At 43.5% G+C, this 27,544-nt stretch overlaps 4 protein-coding genes across 7 annotated transcripts in view; 2 read left to right on the top strand and 2 right to left on the bottom strand.

The window, feature by feature from the left end:
• Positions 1-9,401, bottom strand: part of LOC118416981 (junctophilin-1-like) — a 50,940-nt gene extending 41,539 nt beyond the window's left edge. For 2 of the 4 annotated variants that reach the window (XM_035822272.1, XM_035822273.1), the window contains exon 1: positions 8,438-9,395. In XM_035822272.1, coding sequence (XP_035678165.1) covers positions 8,438-8,825 — 388 coding nt within the window. In that variant the 5' untranslated portion in view covers positions 8,826-9,395. Of the gene's footprint in view, positions 1-8,437 lie in introns of all 4 variants that reach the window. The other 2 variants (XM_035822275.1, XM_035822274.1) reach the window with 2 other exon arrangements.
• Positions 9,402-17,569: 8,168 nt separating this feature from the next.
• Positions 17,570-19,372, top strand: LOC118418119. Its single transcript, XM_035823950.1, has 3 exons — positions 17,570-18,187; positions 18,590-19,060; positions 19,353-19,372. Exons 1-3 carry the CDS (start codon positions 17,704-17,706, stop codon positions 19,370-19,372), a joined length of 975 nt encoding a protein of 324 aa, XP_035679843.1. The 5' UTR covers positions 17,570-17,703.
• A 75-nt stretch (positions 19,373-19,447) lies between these two features.
• On the top strand, positions 19,448-23,032 carry LOC118417110. Its single transcript, XM_035822511.1, has 3 exons — positions 19,448-19,607; positions 19,834-19,956; positions 20,162-23,032. The coding sequence occupies exons 1-3, from the start codon at positions 19,490-19,492 to the stop codon at positions 20,653-20,655; spliced, it is 735 nt and encodes a 244-aa protein (XP_035678404.1). The 5' UTR covers positions 19,448-19,489; the 3' UTR covers positions 20,656-23,032.
• Positions 22,382-27,538, bottom strand: LOC118417109 (flavin-containing monooxygenase FMO GS-OX5-like). Its single transcript, XM_035822510.1, has 4 exons — positions 27,294-27,538; positions 26,703-26,841; positions 26,302-26,435; positions 22,382-24,113 (listed from the first exon to the last, which is right to left on the bottom strand). Exons 1-4 carry the CDS (start codon positions 27,491-27,493, stop codon positions 23,309-23,311), a joined length of 1,278 nt encoding a protein of 425 aa, XP_035678403.1. The 5' UTR covers positions 27,494-27,538; the 3' UTR covers positions 22,382-23,308.
• Positions 27,539-27,544: the final 6 nt, after the last annotated feature.

Here is a 27,544-nt window from a genome sequence, read left to right as displayed (position 1 = left end):
TTGATTGTCCGATTCCATACACTGCTTTAGATGGCAGCATTGAGACCTTGGATGTTCTGGCAGCACATGACGCATGCGTTCCCAATTCATGTCCTCAACAGATGACTCCCAACTTCTCCAACTGACACCCGCAATTGCCCAACTCCACGTCGGGTATTTCCCGTAAAATCCTCTCCATTTATTCCAATCTTTTACCCCATAAATACACTAGTCATCCCGGTGCTGTTGTTCAGTGAAGCTAAGCAAACTCGCAGCTTGAAGTAACATCCCTTCTATCCATAGCTCTGCGGAGCAGAACGCATTTGCCATTTCCCGAGGGAAGCATTAGGACGGGGATTAAGTCAGGCCCGCTGCAAGACGCTGATATTTAAACTGGCTAGAAATGGAGGAAATTCTGTAAGCAGGAGATATCCTGGCTCCACCTACGATGGTTTACCGTAGGGCTTGGATGAGCATTGCCCTAGCATCCTTACAAGGGTCCTCAGCTGATAGTAAAATTCCCCCTTTCACCCATGTTTATGGTTGAACCATATTCTGGTGACCTTCCGTTTTCAACAACGTTGCCCGATGCGAAGTTTGTGGATATTCGCTAAATGGTTATGTAAAATAATTATCAAAACTTGGTGCCCATTGGCTTGGTCAATGTTGTAGACAACAGAAGTCACCAGGGCAACAGATTGCAACAGAAAAACTACGTAACGGGTCGACGAATATTAGGTCTACGACAGATAGCGAATCGAGGATATTAGTGTGGCAGTTGGAGATGTTCGAACAAAATGTATCTGTTGTCGTACGTTATGCTCACGACAGATAGCAAATTGAGGACATTTGTGAGTCAGTTGATGGTGTGTGGAACAGAATTTAGGTGTCGTAAAAAGGTTGCCGTATAACCTTATCAACAGCGATGTTTTGCCGAAACCTAGCATAGAAAATCCTACAACGTTAAAACCGTGGAACCGTTAACGGCAGATTCTGCCATGGTCACCCTTCACCTGTTCTCCATGTGGACATGTAGTGAGCCAGTCGGTATATTTATATAGCTGGAATTCCCCGCTACTCACAGTGCAGCAGTAGCAAGGTCCTAACACATGCATATGGTTGGATAACTGTTGCGTTTTTCACAAGAGTTCATCTGAGATTCGAACATCTATTCTCAACTTCGTGTACACAAAACAAAATCTCAGCAACCAGAGGAATAAGGTTCAAGCTTTGCTGACCAAATTTTAGATTCAATGTTTCCTTGTCTTCTCGCCTGATATTCAATCTAGGATTATGTTGCTGAGTTGAAGTAACCGGATCCGTGGGCGGAGTGCCAGCTGTACATGCCACTAGCCGCTGCTCGGCTATATAGGGCCACGTCAGGGCAGAGCAACGATACTCATCAACTTTGCATTAACCGGGGAGGTCTATAGGGACCCGTCCCTGGGGATATTGAATAAACCAGTAAAATCACTGCGAGAGCTCGAATCTCGGCCGGTGCAGGATAAGTTTCAGCTATGGGGAGTTAAGTTTATGCAACTATAACTATATAGTATAAGAGATATGCAGTTTGAAAGAAAGCTGCTAGGGCACTCAAAACGCCATCACCTGTTCGACCTACCAACTTTGGCAATAACGAGGAAATAATACAGCAAAAAATCACAAAGGAACTGCTTGACGGGAAATTCCTGACCAACCCAACGAACCAATCAACCAACCAAATCCATTTTTAGAACAAGGGCTTCCCACAATAAACCAGTATTGTCAAAATACATTTTGTCGTTCTGTATTTTTGTCACATACCACTCACCAACAAACAAAACACCGGTGAAACCATACCCTCATTGGCGGAGGAAAACATACTACCAAGGTAACTTTACTACACAAGGATGTCTGGTTGTGATTTTGTCCTCGACCTGTATGATTACCGGCACAGACTGAAGGATGCAGATTCTGATGTTGAATGTCACGGTACAATCTGCTTCAAATTACGGGAAAGGCTATTATTTTATGTTGACATCGCCGTTCCGTCTTTCCTACCTTCTCCCATTGAAACAAAAGGTGACCAACAAAGAATACGTGGTTGGGGTACCTATAACACTTTAACATCGTAATTTGAAGGATTTTTGGTCAGGTTGGAGTGGCATATCATAATATTTCATATTTGATTGACATTGTTCAACAAGAAAATGTTGAAAATTAGCGTAGTGGTTCTCATTTCAGTGCGGTGGCCACAAATTATAGCATAGTGGCCCGTTACACTAAAAATGGACTAAAATGAACTAGCTAGAACCCTGAACAGACACCGATTTTTCTCCACAAAACGGTCTGCATCTCTGTCAGACGTTTGGTATCCTTTCTCCGTGCGTAGGCGTGGCGCCCACTCCTTAGGATCACCACGTCCTCCCTAGTTGGTAACCTTGGCGCAGGCCAGAGATTCTGTTGCTAAGCTCGCTTTGATCTCCCCAGATGAAGCTCCAGACGTGGCAATGCCTCCCGAGTTACGGAGCTCAGCGGCACGTACGTTTATTTGGGCCGGTGAGTGGGTCCCAGGGGCACGGCAAAGCCGCAGCAACAGCAATTATCCCGGAAGGATGAAAGCGGGCAGAGGCGACTGGCTGGCTGGCGGACCTTACCCGGCGCTCTCCGGAGACCCACATCGGCGGATTCCAGCACGTTCATTTCGATGCTACAGTACACTGTGTTGACACAGGGAGATTCAGACGCCTGCTTGACAGCGGGTCATTTTTTTTCTGTCTATAGACTATACTCCATTTCGTCGGATGCTAACGCTAGTTCACCTTTACCCTATATCCGCTGTACTTATGGTATATTTACATAATATTGCAGTTTGAAAACACCGTCCGTCCACTTGATATCCCTAAATACCCCGTTTTTAAACACGATGGATATAGCGTTACAGAACACTACATTAAAGCTATAAGAGTTGTTTTTCTACCTCTATGTCTAAACCGACAATGTAGACTATCATGGGTTGGAAGGTTCATTAAAATACACTCCTAATTTATCATTGCATCTTTCCATCAAATGGTTGCTCTATGTCTTTGTATCCTACGTTCCCCATGGCTTGCTGGTTTCAGTACTGCTTTACGCATCGATATGTCTGTCTACCATGTCTACACATTAACCAATAAGTGTCAAGACTATAAAGCCGAGCATCACCGTGTATTCCAACTAATTGTAATTGAGTATCATGGAAGCTCAACTGCGTTGGTGGTTACCATAGTACAATGCTGAAATTTCTTCCAACAGAAACGTATACACGAATCAAATTTTCAACGACCACTGTCGGCTTCTTCAGGATCAATATTGATGGTCATCAGTGGTCGTTGAAAATTTGATCCATGTATACCTTTGTATTGGAAGAAAGTTTAGCATTGTCCTTTAATTGTAATGTTTATCAATTAGTGGATTTTGTTAATTACTTGCACTATGACAGTTGGTGCACTTTATCTACATTATCTGACACTAATTTCAGCGTAAATTCCAATGTCAAAGAAGAAGACTGTGAAAACAAAAATTAAGATTCTATTGTTTGGTATTCAATATTCTGTGGTTGTCATTTGTTCAGCCTTACAGGTTAATGTCATAATGAATGCAAGCTTTTTTGGCCAAACTTTTTTATTCGCACACTTGCATCAGTTTTGGGGTTCCCGTAGGATGTCATCCATATGATCAAGTCAACATGGCCTAAATAGAAATGTCGCAAAAGAGCTGAATGAACAAATCAGAGAGCGTGATGTCGTAGCCAATACTGCAATCACTACCAGAGTTACGTAATGAAGCAAGCTGTCGAGGAGCTCACGTAGTTGGGTGAATCATAGTTTTGCATACCGATGCATATTATTCGATTTTTTATCTACTGTACTGTCACTTTATTCAGGTTGCGACAAGAACAATACATTGTTGACACTAGGCAGCAGGCTGGTATCGTGACCACAAATATATACATATACAATACTGTATTTCTCTTTTTGTTCACCCAACTCCATTAAGGTTTCAGGCTGTATCCTACGAAGAAAACCACTGACGTCCCTCTCGACATTTCTCTCTTAATGTTCTCATTAGTTTCATTTTTTTCATAATTTTTTTAGGAACATAGAAATAGAATGTACAGAAAAGTTACACTTTAAACGAATGATAGTATATCAAGAGCTACGGCAAACACCTTAGGATTTTTAATTGATCATCTGTCACCTGGTAACCCTGTTTATTGATGCCGCACCTGCTCCTATCTGGAATGCTGCACCTGCCGTCGACAGGCTAACATATGTTCGCAGTAGGAAACGCATTACACGTAATGAAGCTTGCACCGCTGTGGCACGCAAAAGGAGTTAATGTCCACAGCCTCTCATTATCCATAATGTAGCGGTAAGGCGACAGTAATGGGGCCAGCAGACCAATCACATTAGAGTGATGGATAAGGGTTCGGGCCCATCCCGACTCTTTAAGGGCCGGCACAGCTCTTTTTCAGCGATGGTCACAGTTCAACTAATAACGGCACATACGGTTGTTTGTGAGAACCTTTTTTTGTTGTTTTTTTTTTGCTGGAAAACATGGAGAATTGTAATTTCTTTTAAACTGCGTCCGCGGAAAATTGATTGGTCAATACGGTAGCACAGAGATAAATCCGATCCTGGTGTGTTCGCGTGCCGCCAGTTTTCCCCTAGAGTCATTAAAGCCATGTTTACTAAGGAAGCTGAAACCCAAGTCGGGAGGCACACATGTGCATAGTCTTCAAGCAGACGTTGCGGGATGGAACATTAGTATCGTTTTCTGGTTGTGAATCTGGTATTCAAACTTGCAACGACCGTTGGAAGTCGACCAGTGGTAGGGTACAAGTCTTTGGCGGGGTGGCTGCGTGTCAAAAACAAACGGGGCAGTCCGAGAGAGTTATGATTTTTTTCTGTCCAAATAAGTGCTTGAAGATAAGAATGCGCCACCATGATTCTCTCTCTCTCTCTCACATACTAGAGCCAGCTACGTCTCTTGCAATTTTGCTCGTGTGAGCACGATTTTATCAATAACACGCACAGATCTGCATTATGTCTTTCGCACGTTATGATGACACTTGTGAGAAACACCCACACTACCCCTACTAACTGTGCTGTTATCAGGCTTCCGGAATTACTCTCTACGTGCATGAAGGCCGGCCATGTTTGGATGGAAACGCGAACACAACAAGCCAGATAAAGAGGCAGAACACTGTGATTCTTATATATCAAGTTATAGCCATTTTTTGTATTACGTTCTGCCTCCTTAATGTTACCGACCATGTTCCGATGTCACTTGCCATCTACAAGATTGGGTATGAAACGGTTTGTTGATTTAGAAACGGGAGCCTACAAAACATGGCATTCATCAGCACATCGTGCATGTATGTAATCAGCCAAGAATCGATAAAGACTGCTAGCTACTCCCATAAGCTCTCCTGGACACTTCAGAAAGTCGTACACAATACAGCAACAGCTTATGCAACGGCCTGCCGCATCAGAGACAGATCGTAGACGCATACAGCTGTGACTTGTTGTTTGTGCTTGCTTGGTGCCCGTTACATGAACCAGAATCTGATACTAGTGTGGAATTTTGTTGAAAATCACTATGAGATGTAAGGAAAATATGAACGGGCGCTGTTGGCTCGTTTCAACTCTAACAAATCAGTAATTCACAATAAGGCCATTTCAATGATTTGCAGTGACTGAAGGAAGCGAAAATTCAGTGTAATTTCGCCTAGAGTTCCTTCTGTTAAATCATATTTCTTTTAGTATAGTTAAGTTTTCTTTTCACGCAACCTTCCTCCTCTCCAATTTCCGCATCTATCCCCTTCGTTTCCACGCATCCAGTATTCGCATTGTGCTGTGATTTCGAACGGGCGTTGACGGCGAGTGAAAAATCATGCGAGGAAGAAATATCACCCCGTGTCCCGGCGAGCGCAGCTCAATCCATCTCGCCGTCGACAGCAGAAGAAGTGAAATCGTGCAGTGAGCGAGCGAGCGCGAGTCAGTACCTGTAGCGGACTGCCGCATTTGCATGTAAATAAAGAGACGACACAAGTCGTCGGTTTTTCCCTAACGTTCAATAAATCATTCCTTCATTCATTTCAGCAGCATGATTAAAAAATATACAAGAAATGGATATACATACATACATAAAGAAATAAAAATTGCACCAGTTTTCCCAATTCAGCTGAATCATGCTGAATTCATCTTCCCCTGTAAAAACGATTTTTCACCCATCACAAATTCCTAGCTAACAAATGTCAGCTTCATGATTAATTTCTTTCGGCATAAAAGGAAATTGATGAAAATAATATTCACAGTATAAATGTCTTCTTCATAAATGTGCAAAACGTATTTTATTTAACAACTGTATTCATAATTAGGTCTATATATGCTGAGTTTTATGAAACGGCTTCGTTGTATAACATCTTGATTAATCGTAAACTGGTGAAATTAGATACTGCATATATCAATAAACGCATCTGCAATCTATAAAATAATGTGCGGTCGTATTTTTGATTTGGGGGACACATTTTGTTACAATGCGCAATTGATGCAAATCTCTTTTTTTTTTCACATCAATGCCAAATATGAATGGTTTATTCCGAAAAAAACACAAGTAACATTGTCTCAAACATGGCAGCCAACATGGCTGAATTTCGCCAGGACGTTACATTGAATTAACTTGAAACATATTTACAAATAGATCACCAGACAAGGATAAAAACGTTTAAAACAGTGTTTGCCGGGACATAAAAAAATTAAAAGGGTAGAAGACGTTTCCGACAAATTGAAAACCTTTACGGTGCCGACTATTAAAAACATCAAACGAAACAAGGTTCGTGGCCGGGGTAAAGACCACCAGATCCAATCACAGCCAAACGACCGGTCACACCGATCACCAACAAGGGAAAATTGCTTCATAACACCGCTGAGTCATAAAAGGGGACACAAACGGGCATGAAGACGCTAGGTTTTTATGGGGATGGTACCAGCAGGTATGATATCACCATCTAGGATTGATGGCGCTCGCCACATGCCAAGAACAAGCAGTCAGTTGCTCATTTTGCATGCATGTCATTATTATTCACCCGGCAAGGATGCGATGCCACTGACTCAGTGCGAAGTAGGAATTAAAATATGAGAAACAAAATCATACTGGCAATGATGATTCAAAGTTTGATTCACAAATATCAAGATAAGACGTGGCAAAAGAAAATGACGGCTATGGTATTTAACTGTTTTAAGGGGGAGGGGGGTATATGTTGGTAGTCATTATATGACAACATCTAACAACAGCCGACGGGAGTTTAATCTACTCATCAGATAAAGTAGTGCTTTTGGGAGGATGGGACGGGCGCTGGCCACTAATGTGGTTACCAGGGCGTGTAACAAGGAAAAGGAAAATAATTTAGTAGTATTTAGCGATCGATAGGGTGGTGTGAGGGGATATTTGCCGAACACGTTACACTGAGGCTAGCCAAAGGGGTCACCTCGTCTCCGAATTGTGTATATTTTGTTGTCAAGCAAAAACACGCCCTCGCTTGTAACAGTATACAGTTATGTGTAGTCTGTGTAAAGTAGGAATGAAGGTATAATTTCATGACCCTCGCGTGGCCCAGTTAGTCGAATTTTGCGAGCGGCACGCCCATCTTTCTTGTTAAACGATTGGGTCCTGACAGTCAATGATAGTTAGGTCGGTGAAGAGAGATGGGGAGGGGGGCTGTTGGCCTGCAGGCAGTAGCTTCGCTTCTACCGGCCAACTCAAGTATTCCAGCAATGTGACATTGTTGAAGCGCCTGGAATGCTTAACGGAGCGCTCAGCTAATCGGAGGTAGACCCAAGTTTTATGTGAACAAAAAGCGACCCCTTGGAAAGAACCAAACGGTATTCCCGCCGACGAAATCGTCGGACGTACAGAAGTATATCAGCGATGCACCTGTGTTGACCACACGGGCCGCACAACAAGACGTCCCCGGTTTATGACGTGTTCCGGCCCATTGGACGGCGACCAGACATTTTGGTCGCTCTTTCCATTTTTGGCATGCTCCCGACCGAACCAACTGGCACTAGATTGCTTGGTGAGCACTTGGACTAGTCGTCATCTATTCTCTTTCGTATCTGTAACGTGATGAAGATTGGTTCTGTATGTTTGTCTGCATCACGCGCCACTGCGTGCACACCTTGTGTTGTTTGTGTGATGGATAATAGATGGAGAATACACTACCACAGTAACATCATTGGTCTCCCCACCCCCCTACATTCCCAAGTGTTCCCGGCTCCCCACATTCTGCTTAGGAAGGCAGTCTGCGGGCCGTTATTACACATGGCTGCCGACCCGACCGAAAATATCCCCACCCTATGACCCCGAGAATTTACCGGCCCCGCGGCTACAGTAACAGTTCTACATGTATTAATTATTTCCTTTTTTTTCTCACCTCCATCAGCATACGTTTCCGAGCCGTACCCATCCTGTAGACCGTTACTCCAGGTGCCTTGGTACTTGGCGCCGGTGGTCTTGCTCTCTCTGGCGCCGTATCTGCCCTTGTAGCCCTTCGTCCACTCGCCCCTATACACCCACCTCCCGCGGGTTTCTACTCCCAGCCCGTCGCGCTTGCCTTGGCTCCACTGGCCCTCGAAGGTGTTACCGTTGGGCCAGGTGTAGACTCCGTTTATCTCGAAGCCATGGAACCAGGATCCGGAATACTCTCCGCGGCCCTTCGGCCCCGTGCATATGCCGTGGCCGTGCGCTTTGCCATCCTCCCATCCTCCACAATACGTCCCACCATCGTCGAAGTCAAACCTCCCGCCGCTCACTGAGCTCATTTGCGGAGCGAAGCCACATCCAGGCTTGCTGCAGGTGTGCGGTACGGTGTACCTCTCCCTTCCCGGGGGTCGCGAGGGGCTGGTCACACGGTCAGGCTCGGACGCTGCGCGCTCCGGTCCTGGGGGGCATGGGTCCGATGGTCCGTCCGAGGTGAGGCTCCTTCCCGTCGCTGTAGAGATGCCTGCCCGGCAGTTCCTCTCTCGGCGCAGCCGCACTTAACGCACCAACCGGGTGAAATATTATCCACTCCTGACTCTGCGCACTGCTGCTACACAGGCACTCCGCTAGCTCCGGTCGGCCGCTGTCACTATCCACTAAAATAGCAGCTAGCCGAGTAGGGCAGATGCACAAGGTACCCACACACACGAGTATCCGCGTTTGGAAGGCCGCTATGTCGAGTGTCAGGGCTCGAGTCGAACTTGGGCTGAACTGGGCGCAAAACCACGGCACCACAACAGATTACGGATGCATCAACGACCAATCAATGGCAATCTGCGTACGGTTGTCTTGAAAATGAATTCCCCTTGGATGCGCGCGGCCAAAATTATCTTGCCATTCCAGGCAGCGTTTGCCTCCCCCCGGACAAGGTTCCTCCGGCAGCTGACGGAGACAGTGTGACGTGCGGGCCCCATTTCAGGGACTGACCAGCTGATGGGCTGGAGAAAAGGGAGGGGGTGAATCCGCGAATCTACAGCGAACATGAACTGTGGTAGTCTCCATAACAGGCACCGCCGTTAGGGTCTTAATATTGCAATTTCTCTGATTGATAAGGTACCGTTCCTTAAGTCTTCATCAGACATCTTCTGTTGATGAAAACTTTGAAACGGTAATAGTTTTACATATTTACCAACCAACTACGGTACATTTTTCATTAGTAATGTGTTCTGATGCCGTTTCCTATAAACCAACAAGCAGTGTTGGTGGAAATGATCAAAACACGGCACCCACAATAAAACATGACGTAACCCAGGGTCTTCGACATCCCTCCATCCCGTGAGAAGCTGACACATCAAAACGCCCGCTGCGAAGCCTGATTTGGAGGCTAATGAAGCCAAGCGGAACGGAAGTCGGCTTGATCGTTTGGGAGGCGTCAGTAATATTGATGCGAAGTTCATTTCATTCCGCACGGATCAGAATAATGTGCGATTCAAATCACATACGGGCGTGTTTTTCTCTCTACCAAGTGCTGTAATAAAATGTTAGTGTGGTGTATGTTAGAATGACAGAGGAGAAGGATTTGTAGGGAAGTAGAGCGAACGGATCATAGATGGATGGATGGACGGATACATTGATGGGTAGTAGGAGGGATGGATGGATGGATGGATGGATGGATGGATGGATGGATGGATGGATGGATGGATGGATGAATGAATGAATGAATGAATGGATGGATGGATGGATGGATGGATGGATGAATGAATGAATGAATGAATGAATGAATGAATGAATGGATGGATGGATGGATGGATGGATGGATGGATGGATGGATGGATGGATGGATGGACAAAAGGATGACGGAGGGGCAATGGACGGAAATGATGGATGGATGGATGGAAGGAAGGGTGGATGGAGGGAAGAAAGGGTGGATGGATGGATGGAAGTACGGAAAGATGGATGGTTGGATAGAATGAAAGGCAACGAAAACCTTGGCGAAATCAATGACTGATTTGGGGAAGTGCATACCTAACGAATCCTGCGATTTGCAACCCAACAACTGTACTTTTAACATAAAGCTGCCATTTCCATTAGAATGTTTCACTTTTCATTGAAAACAAGAAACGTTTTTCCACAACAAAATTATTGTTATAATTTTGTGTTATCTAACTCTAAAATGAATTGAAACAAAGCATTACAAAATTGCTATGCAACTACCGTACTTTGTAAGCCTTCATTCTAAAAGAAATAACAAGAAATGTCATGGAATCTTAACCGAGGAAATGAGTAAAGGAGATTGTTTTGTCTTTGTTAATGACTTTGTACAACGTAAGTATATCACATTTCTCGACGCAATAGAATTTGCTCATTAACTCGCACGAGTTTAATTCCGATTAAGAAGACGACAGAAATGTGCTTCAGGTATTACGTACAGTTAACAACAAAATCATTCATACTTTTACCAGCCAAAATACAATTACAAGGGTATGAATAATCGTGTTGTTAATTGTACATCCTAATACTTGAAGCTTTCTACTGTTGATTTCAGAGTTAATCCACAACAATCAGTTCTGAATTGCATTCTGATTAAGAACAGAAGTTAAACAGTCTACTAATAATTAGATATTCATATTATACCATGTCTCGACACAATTTCTGTATATCTAGGCCAAAATAAAAACCTCAAAACATCGATTTATGAATATGAACATTCAACATGTAACAATCTATAAACCAGACATTCAGCTCCTCATTGTATCTTCTTTCTATATTTTATATCCTAGAATCTACATTATTGTATTAGACATGCACTATTCCTTGCAAAAACGAGACAATGCTTTATTGACATAATGTTCTGAAGTATTAGCTTGTATAATATTAACTAGATTGTTTATACTGTTACATTACATTACATTAGTTGTTAGATACTTACAATAGCACATAGCTCAACTCCCATGAATATACAGATTGCCATACATTGTACCTGTTACAATTGTCGTGCAATAAAGTTCCTCTTCTATATAGACAGTTGTCTTCAACGATGCATATCAATATGCCTTGCATTCTACCCGTTGCAATTGTTGTGCAAAAACTATTTTGGTGCACACATTAGCTCCACCCTTGGATATATGTGAACGGTCCCGTGTACTACTGTTTGTGTTATCACATGATCCTCGCTACAGCGGCCAAATTTGGCCTTGGTTGGATGCACTGCAGCGCGCTGATCAATCTTGCTCACGTAGCAGCGTTCTGCCGCTGTCCCCGCGGACCCGACCGAAAACCCCCGCGCCAGAGGCCCTGGCTTCCCCCGGAACCGCCGTCCCCGAGCCGAGGCGCCCCGTGCTGACGCGTGCCTCTGCGATTGGCCGCTGTCACATTGTAGGCATGCCAAGTTCAAGCACACAACGCGGCGGCGAGACACGCGAGGCGCTCCGCTAGATGGAACAGCCACCGAAAGACTACAGAGACAACAGTACATTTTGTACCATAGCACATCTTGTAAAATCAATCACATCCAACTAAGAGTTTGTATTTTCCATGTCATTCCCTATTGGAGTTGTGAACAACATAACTGAAGAATTCGAAGTTGCGAGAGAATTTTTATGACATTGGGTTTGTGGCGATACACGTTCGACATTAGTTCCCTAGTGATTTCCTCCGGTACTGCACTCTTTGTATTTTCATGTATGTTTCCAATGTGAACGCATCAAAACCGGAAAGTCGGCTGCGATACAACAAAAGCCGCTAATCAAGTCTTTTACCAACTTCTACTAACATACCAAATATCATCAAGATCCATCCACGTTTCTAGATTCATGCTGTCCACATACAGACAGACAGACACAACCGAAAACCAAGGAGGTTAACCTCTTTGGACTATGTCAGATCCAGTTTGTATTGAGTTCTGTTCTAAAATTACTTGATTTTAATATTAACGCCGAAGAAGAGTGACAGATGTCACTCGAAACGTCCAACAATAAATCTCCGATTTTTATCCAGCTTATTAAGATTGGTTGCCTTTAAGCTATAGTATTCATTTCCTGCAAGCTAAAATAACTATAAGACAGTGCAAGCTGAAATTGCATGTGTAGTGAATCACAGAGCGGTTTTCTTCTTATTAAAGATGTCAGGCAAATTTCCTGAGCTAATTTCCTTGTGCGAATGAGTCACCAATTACATCAACCCTCCCGAATGTGTCGCTGCAATGATATATTAGCCAGATCAGGGACTCGACAAGCCCCTTAGTCAAATCATGCCGAAAGAACGCATAACGCCAGATTAAAACTGCGTTTTTAGAATGCAATCCTCTTCTGATGTTCAACATCACATTAATGCCTGCGTGGTGACTGGGTTGTCTAATTCGTTTTCTGGTTTACAGTAAAGAATGTTGCAGAGTTCCTGTTGCTTGTGTCATCATAATTACCTCGGACCAAAACTTGCTGATTAGAGTTCTCCGGATTTTTTAGACATTCGTCAAAGACGCGTGGGCGTAGACAGCATCATTTTTTGTTGATGATTATGATGATTCAGCGTAACCTAGTTATATAGAATGCAACTGGCCAATAATTTTAACTTTTCTTAGCATAGAAGATGATTTGTGTTGGTGAATTACATAATGAGAAAATAAACTGTTTTCCAAACTCAAGAAAATTTCACTTGCAGATTTTTTGACCGAATGTATCGGTCCTCTTCAACTATCTGACCAGAGTGATGTAGACACGTGATTTTGTTCGCACGTATGACGTCATCATTGGGTCAAAGTTCGTCGGAAGCCGGTGCCGCCCGCTTCAACTTTTCTCAATGTCTCTTTTGGTCGTTGTCAGGTGTTTGTTGTCTGAACTACTCATAATTGATAATGATGATGATGATGATAACTGGTTTGTTTAGTAACATCTAGAATTGTATCTTTGTAGGGCGAGGGCTAAATTGCAGATGCACAATATACACTAAAACATTTTTTAACTGATAACTGGCAAAATTTCACACGAAATATTACAGCGCAGGATGATTGTAGATACGTCACATAAAATAGCCTACCATGAACCCAATGTCTGGAACAGCCTACCACCAGACATACGCACAGCCCAAATCCTGGACTCCTTTCAGAGACTCTTAAAGTAACAGAAACCACCAAATTGAAGAGCATTTTTATGTATTCTGTACCAAAAATATGCGAAATATGTGTATAAACTTATAGAATTCCAATGATGTAAACTGCATCTCCGTTATATTTTGCCTGACCCTTACATCTTCCCTCATGAACTCAATGAAAAGCGGCCTGCAGGCCGATATGAACTTCTCATGAATAAATAAAGGTTCAAATCTTCTACATGTTGTACTTTTGTGATACGTCCAATGGTATGAGCTACTGCTATTTCGTACAGGGAAACTGGGTACAGCACATCCATCAGCTTTTGATGAATGCCCAGCTCCCCCAAAATGTAACCTTGGTTGTCCACTACGTCAGCGAAACATTTCGAACTGTCGGACGTTCGCCTCTTTTCACTCACGCGACAATCTTCGTCTTCAGTGAAAAGCAGGATTAGAGATATTAAAGAAGAAAAATATCTCCAAGCGGATCATAAAAAATGGTGGTCATAAAAATACGGCGTAACAGGCGGCTAGGACAGAATGCCTGGATCTGGCTCCAGTTGACTGTGTGTTTCGCCGTTGTTGTTGTTTTTGTTGTTTTTTTGCCACCCGAAGATCGGCGTAAAAAGCTTAAAATGACTATAACAGACAAATCTGCCGGCCAAAATCTGTAGAGAGTTGATGATGAGTCATCGGCATAGCGTACTGGTAGGGTGTTGCCCAGACCCAGAGGTCCTGGGTTCGAATCTACTGGCATGCCCCATTGACTCTGTGCCCCGTTGATGGTGACACATAACGCGACTTTCCTCACTTCACTCAGGTTAAAATGAGTACCTAGTTTCGGTTATATGCAGCGAAGCCACAGCAGGCATTGTGGTTAATATGTCAAAGGTAAATGCCCCTGGTGAAGTACGTTAGGACATTTTTATCCAATTCGAGACGATGGTCCAGACGAGAACTGTTCCCAAGTTAGGGGTCTTCAACTTGGTCATGTTACCCATAACTTCTATCTCTGCACATGCGTATTCGGTACCGTGAACGTGCTTATTCTGAAGAAGGACGTCACAGCGTGATATACTGTGACCACTCGGCACTACCGTGACTTGGTGAGGTATTTACGTCTGTTTTTAGCGACGTAATCGGATTATCCTGTCTGTTAAGACGGGTTGCGTGAGACTCCACACGCTCGGAACACGTCAACTCGTCATAAGTCAAGCGCCCAGGTGACATGGCCGCTTGTAGGAGTCTCCAGGTTCTTGACTTTGCGCGTGGCTTTGATTTGAGCACGAAAGAACGTCACGCAAGGGTATGTGTGTGGATATCAAGGTTCCTTTCTCAACCAGAATCTATGTACAACCGCCTGTCACCTTCCTCGGGGCTATATATGCTATTCCACACTGCAGCATAGGTGGCGCTGCTAACAATGCGGTCACAAACGTAACGTGTTTTCATACATACAAGAGTTAAGGGTTAATGACCAGCCCCGAGGTGTATATGGTGTGATAACGCCTGGTCCTTTGCTACAACCACCAAATGAAAGGTTTTATAAGGTGATTATAGCAAAGGACCAGGCGTTATCACACCATATGCACCGAGGAACAGGCATATGATTAACGTTATTATCATATAGCCTACACAAACTTGCGAACTCATGTATGACGCATAGATCCCTTGGTATTTACTATACGTGTAAATTCATTTACTAAGATAAGACTTTCACACTTTAAACAATTTTATAATTTGGGTAGAGAAAATGCTACAATTATATTTTTTGGCAAGACTTTTATACTTAGAACGAGTTGTGTTAGGTGGGGAGAGAAGATGATCAACTGAAACAATGTATGTAAATAAGGACATTATTTGCATGATATGTACTTACGATTTTAAAGGGTTAATATCAATTAGAGAGGTATGAGGTCTTTGAACTCGTTATAAATACCGTGATATCTTAATATTTAGTTTCGGTAAATGTGTGACTATTCATACGGCAAGGATCTTCATCATCATCTGTGGACCAGGGGGGGGGGGGGGTTTGTGTAAGTCCATGCACAACTGTCTGTCTGCCATGACCGCTCCCAGGTCCTCGTCGGCAAGCCCGGTATCCCTGGAGAGAACTCTCGGGAAGGTCCGCTTACTGCAATGTGTTTTTTCCACGGGGCCTTCACGGAAGTAGCAGAAAATCATTCTTTTATATGTTCAAGGATGTTGCTTAAATTTTTACATGTTTTGCCTGAAATCAAGAAATTCAGCCAGTTTTATGATTAGATATATTTGTTGGCTTCAATGTTATCTTAGTGAATCGATACACCGATGTTTGTTTGTTTCAACCTCTATTTATTCACGAAAGCTCAAATCGGCCTGCAGGCCGCTTTTTATTGAGGCCATGAGGGAGGTACAGGTCAGATAAAATCTAACAGAGATGCAGATTGCATAATTCAATTCCTAATCAATCTATCAACGTACCTGTCAATAGACCAATGTTAAACACCTCTTTGTTGCATCTAGGATCCAGCTCATGTGTGATTTATTCCAAAACTTACTTGACAGAATACAAGCACGCCGCCTAACTTTCGAAACGGAAAGTACACAACCCCTTTCTACTCCCAGTTTCCAAGGCGGACTAGTAGTTATTCTTCAAGCAGAGGTTAGGCTCCAGTTGGTTTTGGACGCACTTTATGCGTTTGTTATAGGGCTTTCTATTTTGTCATGTTTTAGTTAGCGAGTCAAAACGCCTTAAGAGAAACGTCCTAAACCAGTCGGACCCTACAGCTAACCTCTGCTTGGAAAAACCTGGAAGTCGCCGCGATTTCTTTCTTTTGTCTGTCGAAGGAAGTATACGAAAGAAATCGCTGCCACTACTAGCACGACCGTAACCTCTGCTTGGAGTATAGAGTGATCATCATGCTTTATATGTATGTAAAGTTCGTCTTGAGAGCGATATAATACATGTTAATTTGATAATTTCAAGTACTGACTGGTATGTCACCAAATAAAACAGCATAATGTTACGTCTTGTTATGACAGGATCAAATTTCCAAACCGTGGTTGTTTGAGTGAACAAGACTTTAAGTTAAAGACTATCATGAAATATAACGTCACACAACTGTTCGTGATAGCTAATTTCTCTTTTTTACGTTTTGTGTGCTTTAAGTTTGAAACCCAACGTGCCAGACACAACTACACGTGGAGGACCGAAGAAAGTCATTCCTGCCAGCCAAGAATGTACACAAACAGAAGATATTGAGCTTGAAATGTTAGTTTGGATAATCTTGAGGTAAACACAAGCTACTAGATTTCTACTTCACGTATACTGTTGTAAGGTATTGTAAATGTATTTAGGTCTGCGGTGCTTGAATCTAGCGACATGGCAAAAATCGAGAGTCTGAAAGCTGAAACAATTATATTATCAAGCAACACAACGGAAGAAGAAACATATGTTCACTCTTTGTGGTTAACTTAAAAACACTGAAAATTCTACGTTCTATTTACAGAAATATAGTTAGGTAAGCTAAATTTATACCTATGACTTTTGTTGCGCTCAAATCAGCGTTTCAGGTTCCAAGTTAGGTTGTAACAGCAGCATTGAAATTTGACTGAATGGAACAAGATATACACAGAGTCTTGATTTTGTTCTTTAAGATAACGAAAGTACCTAGTACCTACAAATTGCACTCGGAATTTTTTTTATGAAAACGGAAGATAGCTGTTTTGAGTTGGTCGGGACAAAATCCAGATACCGAAGTTCAAAGTGTGTCAGATGCTTTGTCTGTCATCTATGTACAGTTTTGCTCTTATATCACTTTTTTGTTGATAAATTGCCTTAAATGATAGAGATGGCTACAGTGAATATTACAAGCTGTGTACATATTTAGACAGTAGTCCAAAATATTGTTCCCTTGCCATCGGTACCAAAACATCACAGACCACGTATATAACCCAGGAAAAGACTACATGATTATTCCGTAACAATGGGGTTTTCATGATTGTCACGCAGTGTTCTAGAACATCATTTACATTGTTGTGGCGTCGCTGTGGAACAGCAACCAAACACAACAAATAGCTTAAGGTGCCGTACGTGTATCCCAAGCGTCTCGTTGTGTAAAGCGAAATTTCCCGTTCCCATTTGACAAAATGGGTGTTTTCGACAAGGTCGCATCAGCGTACCTGACAGTAGTGGGTGCCCTGTCAGTGCTCAGGCCTAGCGGTAAGTGGTGGACAAGCGATTCTAAAATCAGCGTTATCGTCCACGAGGGGAAGGTTGGGCGACACAGCCAGGGAAAATACCTAGTTACCGTTCGCCACCGTAAGGAGAAGCAGCAAACCAAGAAGCGAAAATCAGACGGTCTCACCTGGGAGCACGCTGTCCAGTTCTCCCACTGGAGCCCAACAGACCCGCTGGTACTGAAGCTGCGGAAGGCGAAGCGTTGCAAAGACGCGACCATCGCAAAGCTCTCCATCGATGTGGCAGCCGTACTGGAGTCAGCGGACGGCTTACCAAACAAGTGGTGGTGTGCAATGGAGAGACTTGACAAGGGTGGTCATCAGAAGGAAGACGTTTTCCTTCAAATCACGGTTACAGTTGACGGTCGGGAGGTGAAAAGTGGTGCTACGCCAGGTAAGGGTGCATGTGTCTGGCTCTAAGCAGTCGATATTATGTTCACGCCCGTGTACTATATGTTATGTGGCCTTACAGGAGCTTTATGTTTACCCATCAGTAGAGGAGACAAAACAAATTGACGACTTGATGGAAAATAAAACCAAACGCATGTACATGTATCAAATTTTCTTGTTATAAAAATCATTTCATCAAACGTGAAGATGATATTACTTATCTCACAAATAATGGAAATGTCGTGTGTGTCAAAATGAACGGTTCGGCCGAACCATCGTTCGACGCGACGAGGCACTAAAGGTTCCGCCTTCTATAGAACACAAAAGCAAAACGGGTGCCTTCCATACTTCGTCGGAAGAAACAACATTGGATACACAGTACACGAAGATTGTATCTTTTTTTCAGACCCTGCTGCGGAGACTGCTACGACAGCAGCACAAGAGAAGCCACAGACTACGCCGGAGCTGAAGGTCAACTCACCGCCGTCCGCATCAACAACAGGCCCGGCGGCCAGCCAACCAGCTACGGTATCAACCTCAGGCGCATCCAGTGACAAGCCGACTGCCAAGATTGCAGACGAGCCGAGCCATGAGCGCCGTTCCTCAGTATCACAGGAAGGAGAGACGGGAATGTCAGACAGGAGCTGCCACGCGAAAACCTCATCACTTTCCGCAGCTGGTGACTTCACTGACGGCAAGCCCGTGTCTTCAATCTCACCGTCGTCCAGCACACCTGCCCCACTCGACAAGACCGGTACAGGTGGCCATGGAGAGGGTGATGCCAAGGTGGGCTCAGAGCGTCTCTCCCACGACAAAGAAGTGGAGGTTCCACAGACTGTACCAGATGCAGCAGATGGTCCCACTGGTGACATTCAAGGTAAGAGACATCGTAGATTTGTCTTGTTTTCTGTACATGGACCCTTCGTTAACGTCCTTCCTTTGTTAGGCTCTTTCTCTTAGAAATACATACAAGATCTATTGCCCATCAAATTGGACGTTAAACATAGTAACATCAAGAATAAAATGGTGTGAAAAACAGACTCTGTAAAGTAAACTTTTACTGTATATGCGGGTGACAGTGACTCCGGACGGGGTCAGGCAAGGGGCGCCACAAATATTTTGTTCTTTCTGTATAGAAACGTCTTTACCGTCCCTTCTTTCTCTCATAGGTAAATATAAGACTATGTGATTACTCAATTTGGAAGTAAAATATAGAATGTAGAATAAAATACATAGTGAAAAACAGTCACTACAGAGTGAGCTTTTACTCTATTCAGACCCGACCAAGCCCTCTGAGAAGTCCGTTATGACGGCAGGGCAGGAGAACCCAGAATCTTCCGCTGAGCCGGGAGAACTGACGGCAGTTCTCAAGGATGTACCCGCTGCAGCCGACGGACCCATGGGTGACAGTGGACGGGGTCCAGGTAAGAGATATCATAGATTTGTTTTTCTTACTGTACATGGACACTTCGGTTAGAACGACGTCATTTCTTTGTACATACAATTTATGATCTATCTCCCAGAGGCAGATCTGGTAATTACCCATCAAATTAAGAATGAGATTGAGTTGTGAAAAACGAGACAGGCATTGTGAACATTTACCCTGTTCAGACCTGACTAGGCCTTATGACAACACTACTTTGGCTGCAGGGCAAGAGAACCCAGAAGCTGAGCTGAAAGAAGTGGCGGATGTGTCGAAGGACCAAGAGGTCCCGCATCTGCTCACCGCAGCCGACGGACCCACGGGTGACATTAACTCCAGCCAGGGTCCAGGTAAGAGACATCATAGATCTGATGTTGTTTTTCTGTACACAGTCGTTTTCAGCGTCCTTTCTTTGCACATTGAACTTGGCATCTTTTTCTCCGAGGTTAATGCAAGACCAAAAAATTGCTTGCCCATGAAGCTGGATGCAAATAACAGAATGCAAATGAAATATTGCTGAAACAGTCACAATGAACTTTTACCCTCCTTTGATAGACGTGACGTCACTGGTCAAGGATAAAGAGACGAACTCACAGGCTGTGGACAAAGACAAGGAGACGGCAACTCCACAGGGAGGCAACTCCACAACCAAGCCAAAGAAGGATAAATACGACCCTGAGTTGGAACAGATGGAGCACGTGTGGTCAGTCGAGGATCTGTGGGACGAGTTCACCACCATGAGAGAATACGCGGACGATCTTGACGCGTATGCTGAGTCCCTCCGAGGCAAGCTGGCAGCCAGCGTGCCTCATGTTCTAGACTACCCGGTGATCAAGAACCTGCTCGCGTACGTGCCCGAGCGCAAGTCATACGATTTGCCCGACACAGAAGGGCTGAACTCAGATGATCTTGATGACATTGAAGACACTCTTGTCCGCTTGTTGAAAGATGAAGCGAATCGCGCGACATACTTGAGAAGATGGGTGATAGACGAGCTTTTGTCCGTGGCCATGGAAGTGGCTCCGCATGTACTAGGGGCACAGGAATAAGTCCTTGTACATGTGACACATACAAAAGAGGGGGGCTACAGTTTTGATGAAGGGACACAGGAATAAGTCCTTGTGACACTTACAAAAGAGGGGCTACAGTTTTGATGAAGGGACACAGGAATAAGTCCTTGTGACACTTACAAAAGTGGGGGGCTACAGTTTTGATGAAGGGACACAGGAATAAGTCCTTGTGACACTTACAAAAGAGGGGCTACAGTTTTGATGAAGGGGCACAGGAATAAGTCCTTGTGACACTTTAACACACAATACAAAAGTCGGGCTACAGTTTTGATGAAGGGGCACAGGAATAAGTCCTTGTGACACTTACAAAAGAGGGGCTACAGTTTTGATGAAGGGGCACAGGAATAAGTCCTTGCGACACGTACAAAAGAGGGGCTACAGTTTTGATGAAGGGGCACAGGAATAAGTCCTTGCGACACTTACAAAAGTGGCGCTACAGTTTTGATGAAGGGGCACAGGAATAAGTCCTTGCGACACTTACAAAAGTGGCGCTACAGTTTTGATGAAGGGGCACAGGAATAAGTCCTTGTGACACTTACAAAAGAGGGGCTACAGTTTTGATGAAGGGGCACAGGAATAAGTCCTTGCGACACTTACAAAAGTGGGGCTACAGTTTTGATGAAGGGGCACAGGAATAAGTCCTTGCGACACTTACAAAAGTGGGGCTACAGTTTTGATGAAGGGGCACAGGAATAAGTCCTTGTGACACTTACAGAAGAGGTGCTATAGTTTTGATGAAGGGGCATAGGAATAAGTTCATGTGACACTTACAGAAGAGGTGGGCTACAGTTTTGACGAAGGGGCACAGGAATAAGTCCTTGTGACAGTTACAAAAGAGGGGGCCACAGTTTTGATGAAGGGGCACAGGAATAAGTCCTTGTGACACTTACAAAAGAGGTGGGCTGCAGTTTTGATGAAGTCGCAAATGTGACTTTATATGTTGACCTGATATAACAATTCATAGATTTTAAAACCATTATCAGCATGTGTAGTATTTGTCTGAAAGAATATATTTCAGGCTGAGATCTGTACCTTTGGCTGGTGTTAAAATGTTGTTGCTGAGTTGAAATGTTCCAATCTATCATTTCTACAAATATGTCATTACTGTTTATTTTCATCTATAACTACGTCTAGTTTCACAGAGGACTTCTTTGTGTGTAGGAAAAATGCGTAATTCTGGTATTCACTCAAAGAAGAGCACTGCAGTGATTCTAACATTATCCATTCTCTCGACTATACAACATAATAAAATTATGTTTGGGGCCCCATTCGTCATAACAAATAAGACCTTCTTAGATAGGTAACACATACATTTAAACCTGCAGTCTACGTCTACCCCTATAACAAATATAGAATGTGTAGCCAAATGGCTACTTTAATGTGCTAATGGTTAGGATTCAGGACAACTGGTTTTAACGTTGACTTCCCTCCTGGTGTGATCATCAATGTCCAAGTTTTCTTGTACTGCAGGCATTTGGGTACATCTCAATTGCTCAGGTACACTATACGTGTCACTGACAGAACGTACATATTGGGTGTTTAAGATTTGGTGAGCATATTGAAAGCTTGTAAAATATGTTAATAAAGCTTTGTTTGCTTGCCAAATTCAGTTTGTCTTGCCGTTACTTCACCCAGAGGATTATGCAATCAAAGTCCTAACTTGCATAATTATTACGTAGGCCTTAATCAACATTACCTATTTGTCCAAAATCGTGAAAGTTTATTCATCTCTCCTTAACTTATCCTGTTTCAAACTCTGCAACTGAAACGCTCCTGCAGTTCCCACAGAAAGCTGCTAGAGGGCCCAAACTCATGTCACTTCACAACATACCAAAATGTGTGTAATAATGATCCATCTACGACTTCTCAAGTTATGCTGTCAACATGAAGACATACATACGCAAAATTACCTTCAATTCAATAATCATGAAGTTATACTCAGACAGTCAGACAATTAACACCACCCTATACGTAAAACTGATCCAATCATGTTTATCACACTTATGGAAAAGCTTCGCAATTATATTTCCCAACATTATTAACATTATATATAATGTCCTTCATCATGCAAATCAGAGCCTCATTTTCATAATTGAAGAGCAAATGTTACAATAACCTTCCTTGTTATGACAAGACTTTTGTTTTTGCCTATCGAGTCTTGATTTCCTGAGGCAATTTCACATAAACAGTCCAAACAGTCATGCTTTAACCATTTTGTACCAAATGAATTAAACTTTACATTTTTTATACAGGTGATCAGTTAATACCCATTGAATCAACCTGGCAGATACTTGACACTATTGCACTGATTATCTCTAAGATGAATTAAAAAGGCCACATTTGTGAGCAAATACATCATACATCACTCCATCTCCAACCAAATACATAAAAATATACTAACCTTTGGTAGATTTGGTCCTAAAGTTACTTCTACCCATAAATGGACTATCCCAACATTACCCTACCCCACAAAGGAACTTTTCAAATTTGATCCCCCCATGCAGCAAAAACCACCCCATGCTAATAAAATAGACTTTTGCAAGTCATCCCTCACACCATCCCTTAAAGCAAGAAAGGTACTGTAAAATCAAAGAGAAACTAAAAAACATGCACAAAGTACCAGGGAAGTGTCCTATTCCAGTTTTCTCCAGGACTCTGGCCCTGTTATTTCGTATTGTCCGTCTTTATAATGCTGCAAATTGTTGACCCTATCGCTGTGCACACCCCTGTACACTAGCTCCACTGCCTTGGGGAGGGGGGCCAGCCCGATCAGCCTGGAGAGGTCGTTGTTGTACTCCCACTGATCCTCCCCCATCTCGTGAGCATGGTGTGGAGGTTTCCCCGCCTCCAAGCGATGGCGAAAATCCCGCTGGATATCCTCCTCCATCTCTTCTTTGGCAGGGAGCTTGAAGCTGCCGTCTAAAACAGCCTGGGCGAACAGGACCTGTCTGTCAAACTGTGGGAAGGGACAGATCCTACAGCAGATGCCGACGATAGACAGGGAAGGGAAGGAGGTGTGGATGAGATGCTTGTACAGGGGGGTGATGTGGCCTCGCTCTATAGAAACCTCGCATTCCGTAGTAAAAAAGGGGAAGTGATAGTGATACCCTGTACAATACATAAAAACATCAGCCTCAAACTCCTCCCCATTTTTAAATCTCACAGTTTTAGGAGCCTTGAAACATTCCACCCCGGGAGCTTGCTTCATGTTTGGTGGAAGCTGGCTTTTGAGTGGTGGTTTGCCGTGGCTGAGGACGACCTGATTGGCCATCTTGCTGATCTCCAAGGCAATGTCTTGGCCAGATGATGCAGCTCCCAACAGCACAACGTTTTTGCCTTTGAAGTCGTCGGGACTGCGGTACTCGTGGCTGTGGATGGACCTTCCCTGGAAGAGTTCAGCTCCAGGGATCGCAGGAACGTATGGCACTGAGTAATGCCTGTGGAGAGAAGAATGGGTAAATGAGCAATCCTATAGCCATCAATTTTGTGACAGAGAGTGATGCACATATGATATAGAGAAAAGTACATTTTTGAACTGGAATGTGAAACAAAGCTGTAACGGTACATTAGGCTCATATACTGTAATTCCTGATTTTTTCACTGTAATGTTATGTTCACGGTTTTCACGGTGACGACTGTAGCGTGAACTTATCATTACCGTTAAAAAATAATTCACAGACTTTTTTCATGTGCACTTGCCTCGACAGTGAACATTTAGTTCCGAGAACAAGTTCAATTTTCTCAGACCGTGAAAATTTTGTACCGTGAAGATAAAGTGAATTACAGTAGTTGATAACATTTTCTACATTCATAGTAGCCTACATGTATTATCACACATGGTGAACTGTGGACAACTTTGTCAGCATACAGCTGCAGGCAGACAGAAATTCCATTTATCAAGTACTTCATTTGGAAAAGATAATAATTAGGATATAATCAAGGATGTCTTAACAATTCATTCATACGAAGACATTAATGTATTTTACCTCTTTTTATTCATTTGGTTGTGGCATGTGACATTAAAAAAAACAGCAGTACATTGTATTTCTGTCTAACTAGTTTCTGACTATTACAAATGGCTAACACTGGTGACAGAAGGAGAAAAGCTATTGAGAAAAGGACATTGAACAAAAAATTTTGAATATATGTAGTTAAACAAAGCACTACCAAGAATGCATTGATTCTGTAACTGTAAGTTTAAAATGATTTGAGGAATATAATAGAGACTGGAAGAAGTCAGGGTATAATGACATCCAATGTTGTCCTGAGATGGCAACCAAATAGATTATACAAAATGTACATGTATATTGACATTTTAACACAATGTCTTCATGTTCATTGTGATGTATTCAAGTACATTGTACATGTGGTTACATTAATCATAACTGTGATGATCCTGATGTTGTAATACTTGATACATGTCTATCTTTATTAGGCTACTTATAATGCCTTCTACTTCAAGTGATACACTTTGATGATCAATAAACAATCAAGTGTGTTCCAAAGAATAAACTTCAGCCTAATACTATGAGCTGGCCTCATGCCTTTAAATCTTGTCCAATAAGCACAGTCTTTCCTTACACCATGTCTCAGGTCCAGTTATGCTGTAGTTGGTGTTTCTAAACCCACACAGATCGGTAGAACGATCAGACAACACATTGGCATGTAGCAAGTGCAGAGCCTTTGACAATGGTTGACAACCAGCCAGTCGTGCTAGCTCCACATGATACTCCCACTGTTTGTTCCCAAGTAGGTGTGCATGGTGTGGCGCCATGCCCGACTCAAGTCGTTCAGAGTAATCCCTCTCCACTTCTTTGTCCATTTCCTCTTTAGAAGGCAACACAAGACTTCTGTCTAGGACGGCCATGGCAAACTGGACCTGTAGATGGAACTGTGGGCAGGGGCAGATCTTGTTGCAGACACCAATGAAGGAAAGGGTGGTGTGTGTCGTGTGGACGACGTGTTTGTACAGCGGACTGACTCTGCCGCGCTCCACGCAAACGCCGCACTCCCGGGTCAGGAACGGAAAGGAGTAACTGTAACCAGTGCAGTAGATTACAGAGTCCGCATCGAGTTCTTCACCGTTCTTGAACTCCACAGTCCTTGTTGATCTGAAGCTTTTGATGCCAGTGCTTTGGGTCAAGTTTGTAGGCAGTTTAGAGACTACCAGTTCTTTGTCATGGCTAAGCACCACTCTCCTGGCTACTGTGGATACCTCCAATGCGATGTCCAGGCCCGAGTTTCCAGCCCCAACGACCACCACATCCCGGCTAGTGAAGGGTGTGGGTGAGCGGTAGTCATGGCTGTGTAGACTTATTCCTCGGAAATGGCTTGCTTGGGGAATCTCGGGAATGTATGGCTCAGAAAAATGTCTGTGAAGAAAATACAGGCACCTATAGTGTAATTTTGATGGTGTCTGTTTTTTTTGTTTTTTTTTTATTTCTCTTATCATTTACCACTTTTAACAAGCCACCTTAGGTCTATGGTGTAGCAGCCAAAGAGAAGATGTGTGCATCCTTAGCACCAGTAAGTGATCCCACAAGCATGCTTAGTGAAAGTAGCCCAATCACCTAATATCTTAACACAACATACTTTTCCTAGGCCTAAGGAGAGCATGACACTGACCCGTTGCAAACCATGACGGCATCAAACTGCTGAGTGGTAATCTTCTCCGGCTCCTCCACACTGCTGACCGTTACTTCCCACAGGGTCTGACCTGCACCGGTCACTGGTTTCACTGTGTCCACCTTGGTCAGGAACTACAGTGAAAGATTTCATATAGTTTTGTTTAAATGTTTGAAGGAGGTGTATAACTGAGGAAAGAAACAATGGATTTCCATGATAATCTTTTATATGCAGGTAGCTTATAGAAATGTACTCTAGTAATGTTAATCAATGAGATGCAAATTTTGCATATTTACTTCCTTTGCATGTGCAATGTTAACATTTGTGTTCTTGTCCATCCCTGAAACAAAACGTATTCTCATGCACTCAAGTCAAGCAGTCCTAGACTTATATAAGCCCACCTGTATGTGTTTCCTGAGTTGGAAGTGGTCGGTGTAGTCCTCTAGGTACTGTAGTACCTCCTGATGGGTGACGAAGGATGGCAGGCTGCTGTCAAAGGGAAAGTCTGGAAAGGCCATCACCTCCTTGGGTAGGTTGGTCCTGCAAATATAATCATCATCAACATCATGTGTATTACTATCAGTCCTTTACAAGTGTATACCGAACTTGATAAGACAGTATACGGCAGTACTGTACACTAATCTAATTAAGCTTACAAAACACCCGAGAGGAAATGTTTTCATTGTTGTCCCTCTCTCACTCTCATTCTTCAGTCTATACCTTTATCAGTTTATGCCTGAGAAACAAAAGTGGACGTAGCACCATGCCCTGGGGCACCCTCAAGTCTAAACCTAAATGGTCTTGACATAACGTCAACTATCATGACATGCTAAGATCTACAGTAGACAGTCTTTCAAGACCTCTCTTTGATTCAACTGCCACATGTGGATTATGACGTTTTGTTGACGTTACTTTAGATTGTTAATTAAGTAGCCCAGGGTGTTTGATAGGCAACCAAATTAGATACTGACCAACTCACAGCTTACTAGTACCTGAGGTTCTTGTACATACTGGAGTGTACAGGCAACCCATGCTCGTCCGTCCCTACCCGGTCCGTGTAGACCCACGTCCCGCCTACCCTGTTGGTCTGCTCGTAGACCGTGGGTACGAACTGGTCCGGGCGGGCGCTCAGGTGCCGGGCGGCGCACAAGCCCGCTGCCCCCGCCCCGATCACCGCCACTCGCCGTGCCATCTTCTCCGCAAGAGTCAGGACTGCTTTCGCCACTTCTGTGTCGTGGAATCA

Source organism: Branchiostoma floridae, chromosome 6 (assembly GCF_000003815.2).
Source record: "Branchiostoma floridae strain S238N-H82 chromosome 6, Bfl_VNyyK, whole genome shotgun sequence".
In the NCBI taxonomy this organism is placed as follows: Eukaryota; Metazoa; Chordata; class Leptocardii; order Amphioxiformes; family Branchiostomatidae; genus Branchiostoma; species Branchiostoma floridae.
Note: the sequence above shows the minus strand (reverse complement) of the source record. Positions and strands in the feature narration are given on the sequence as shown.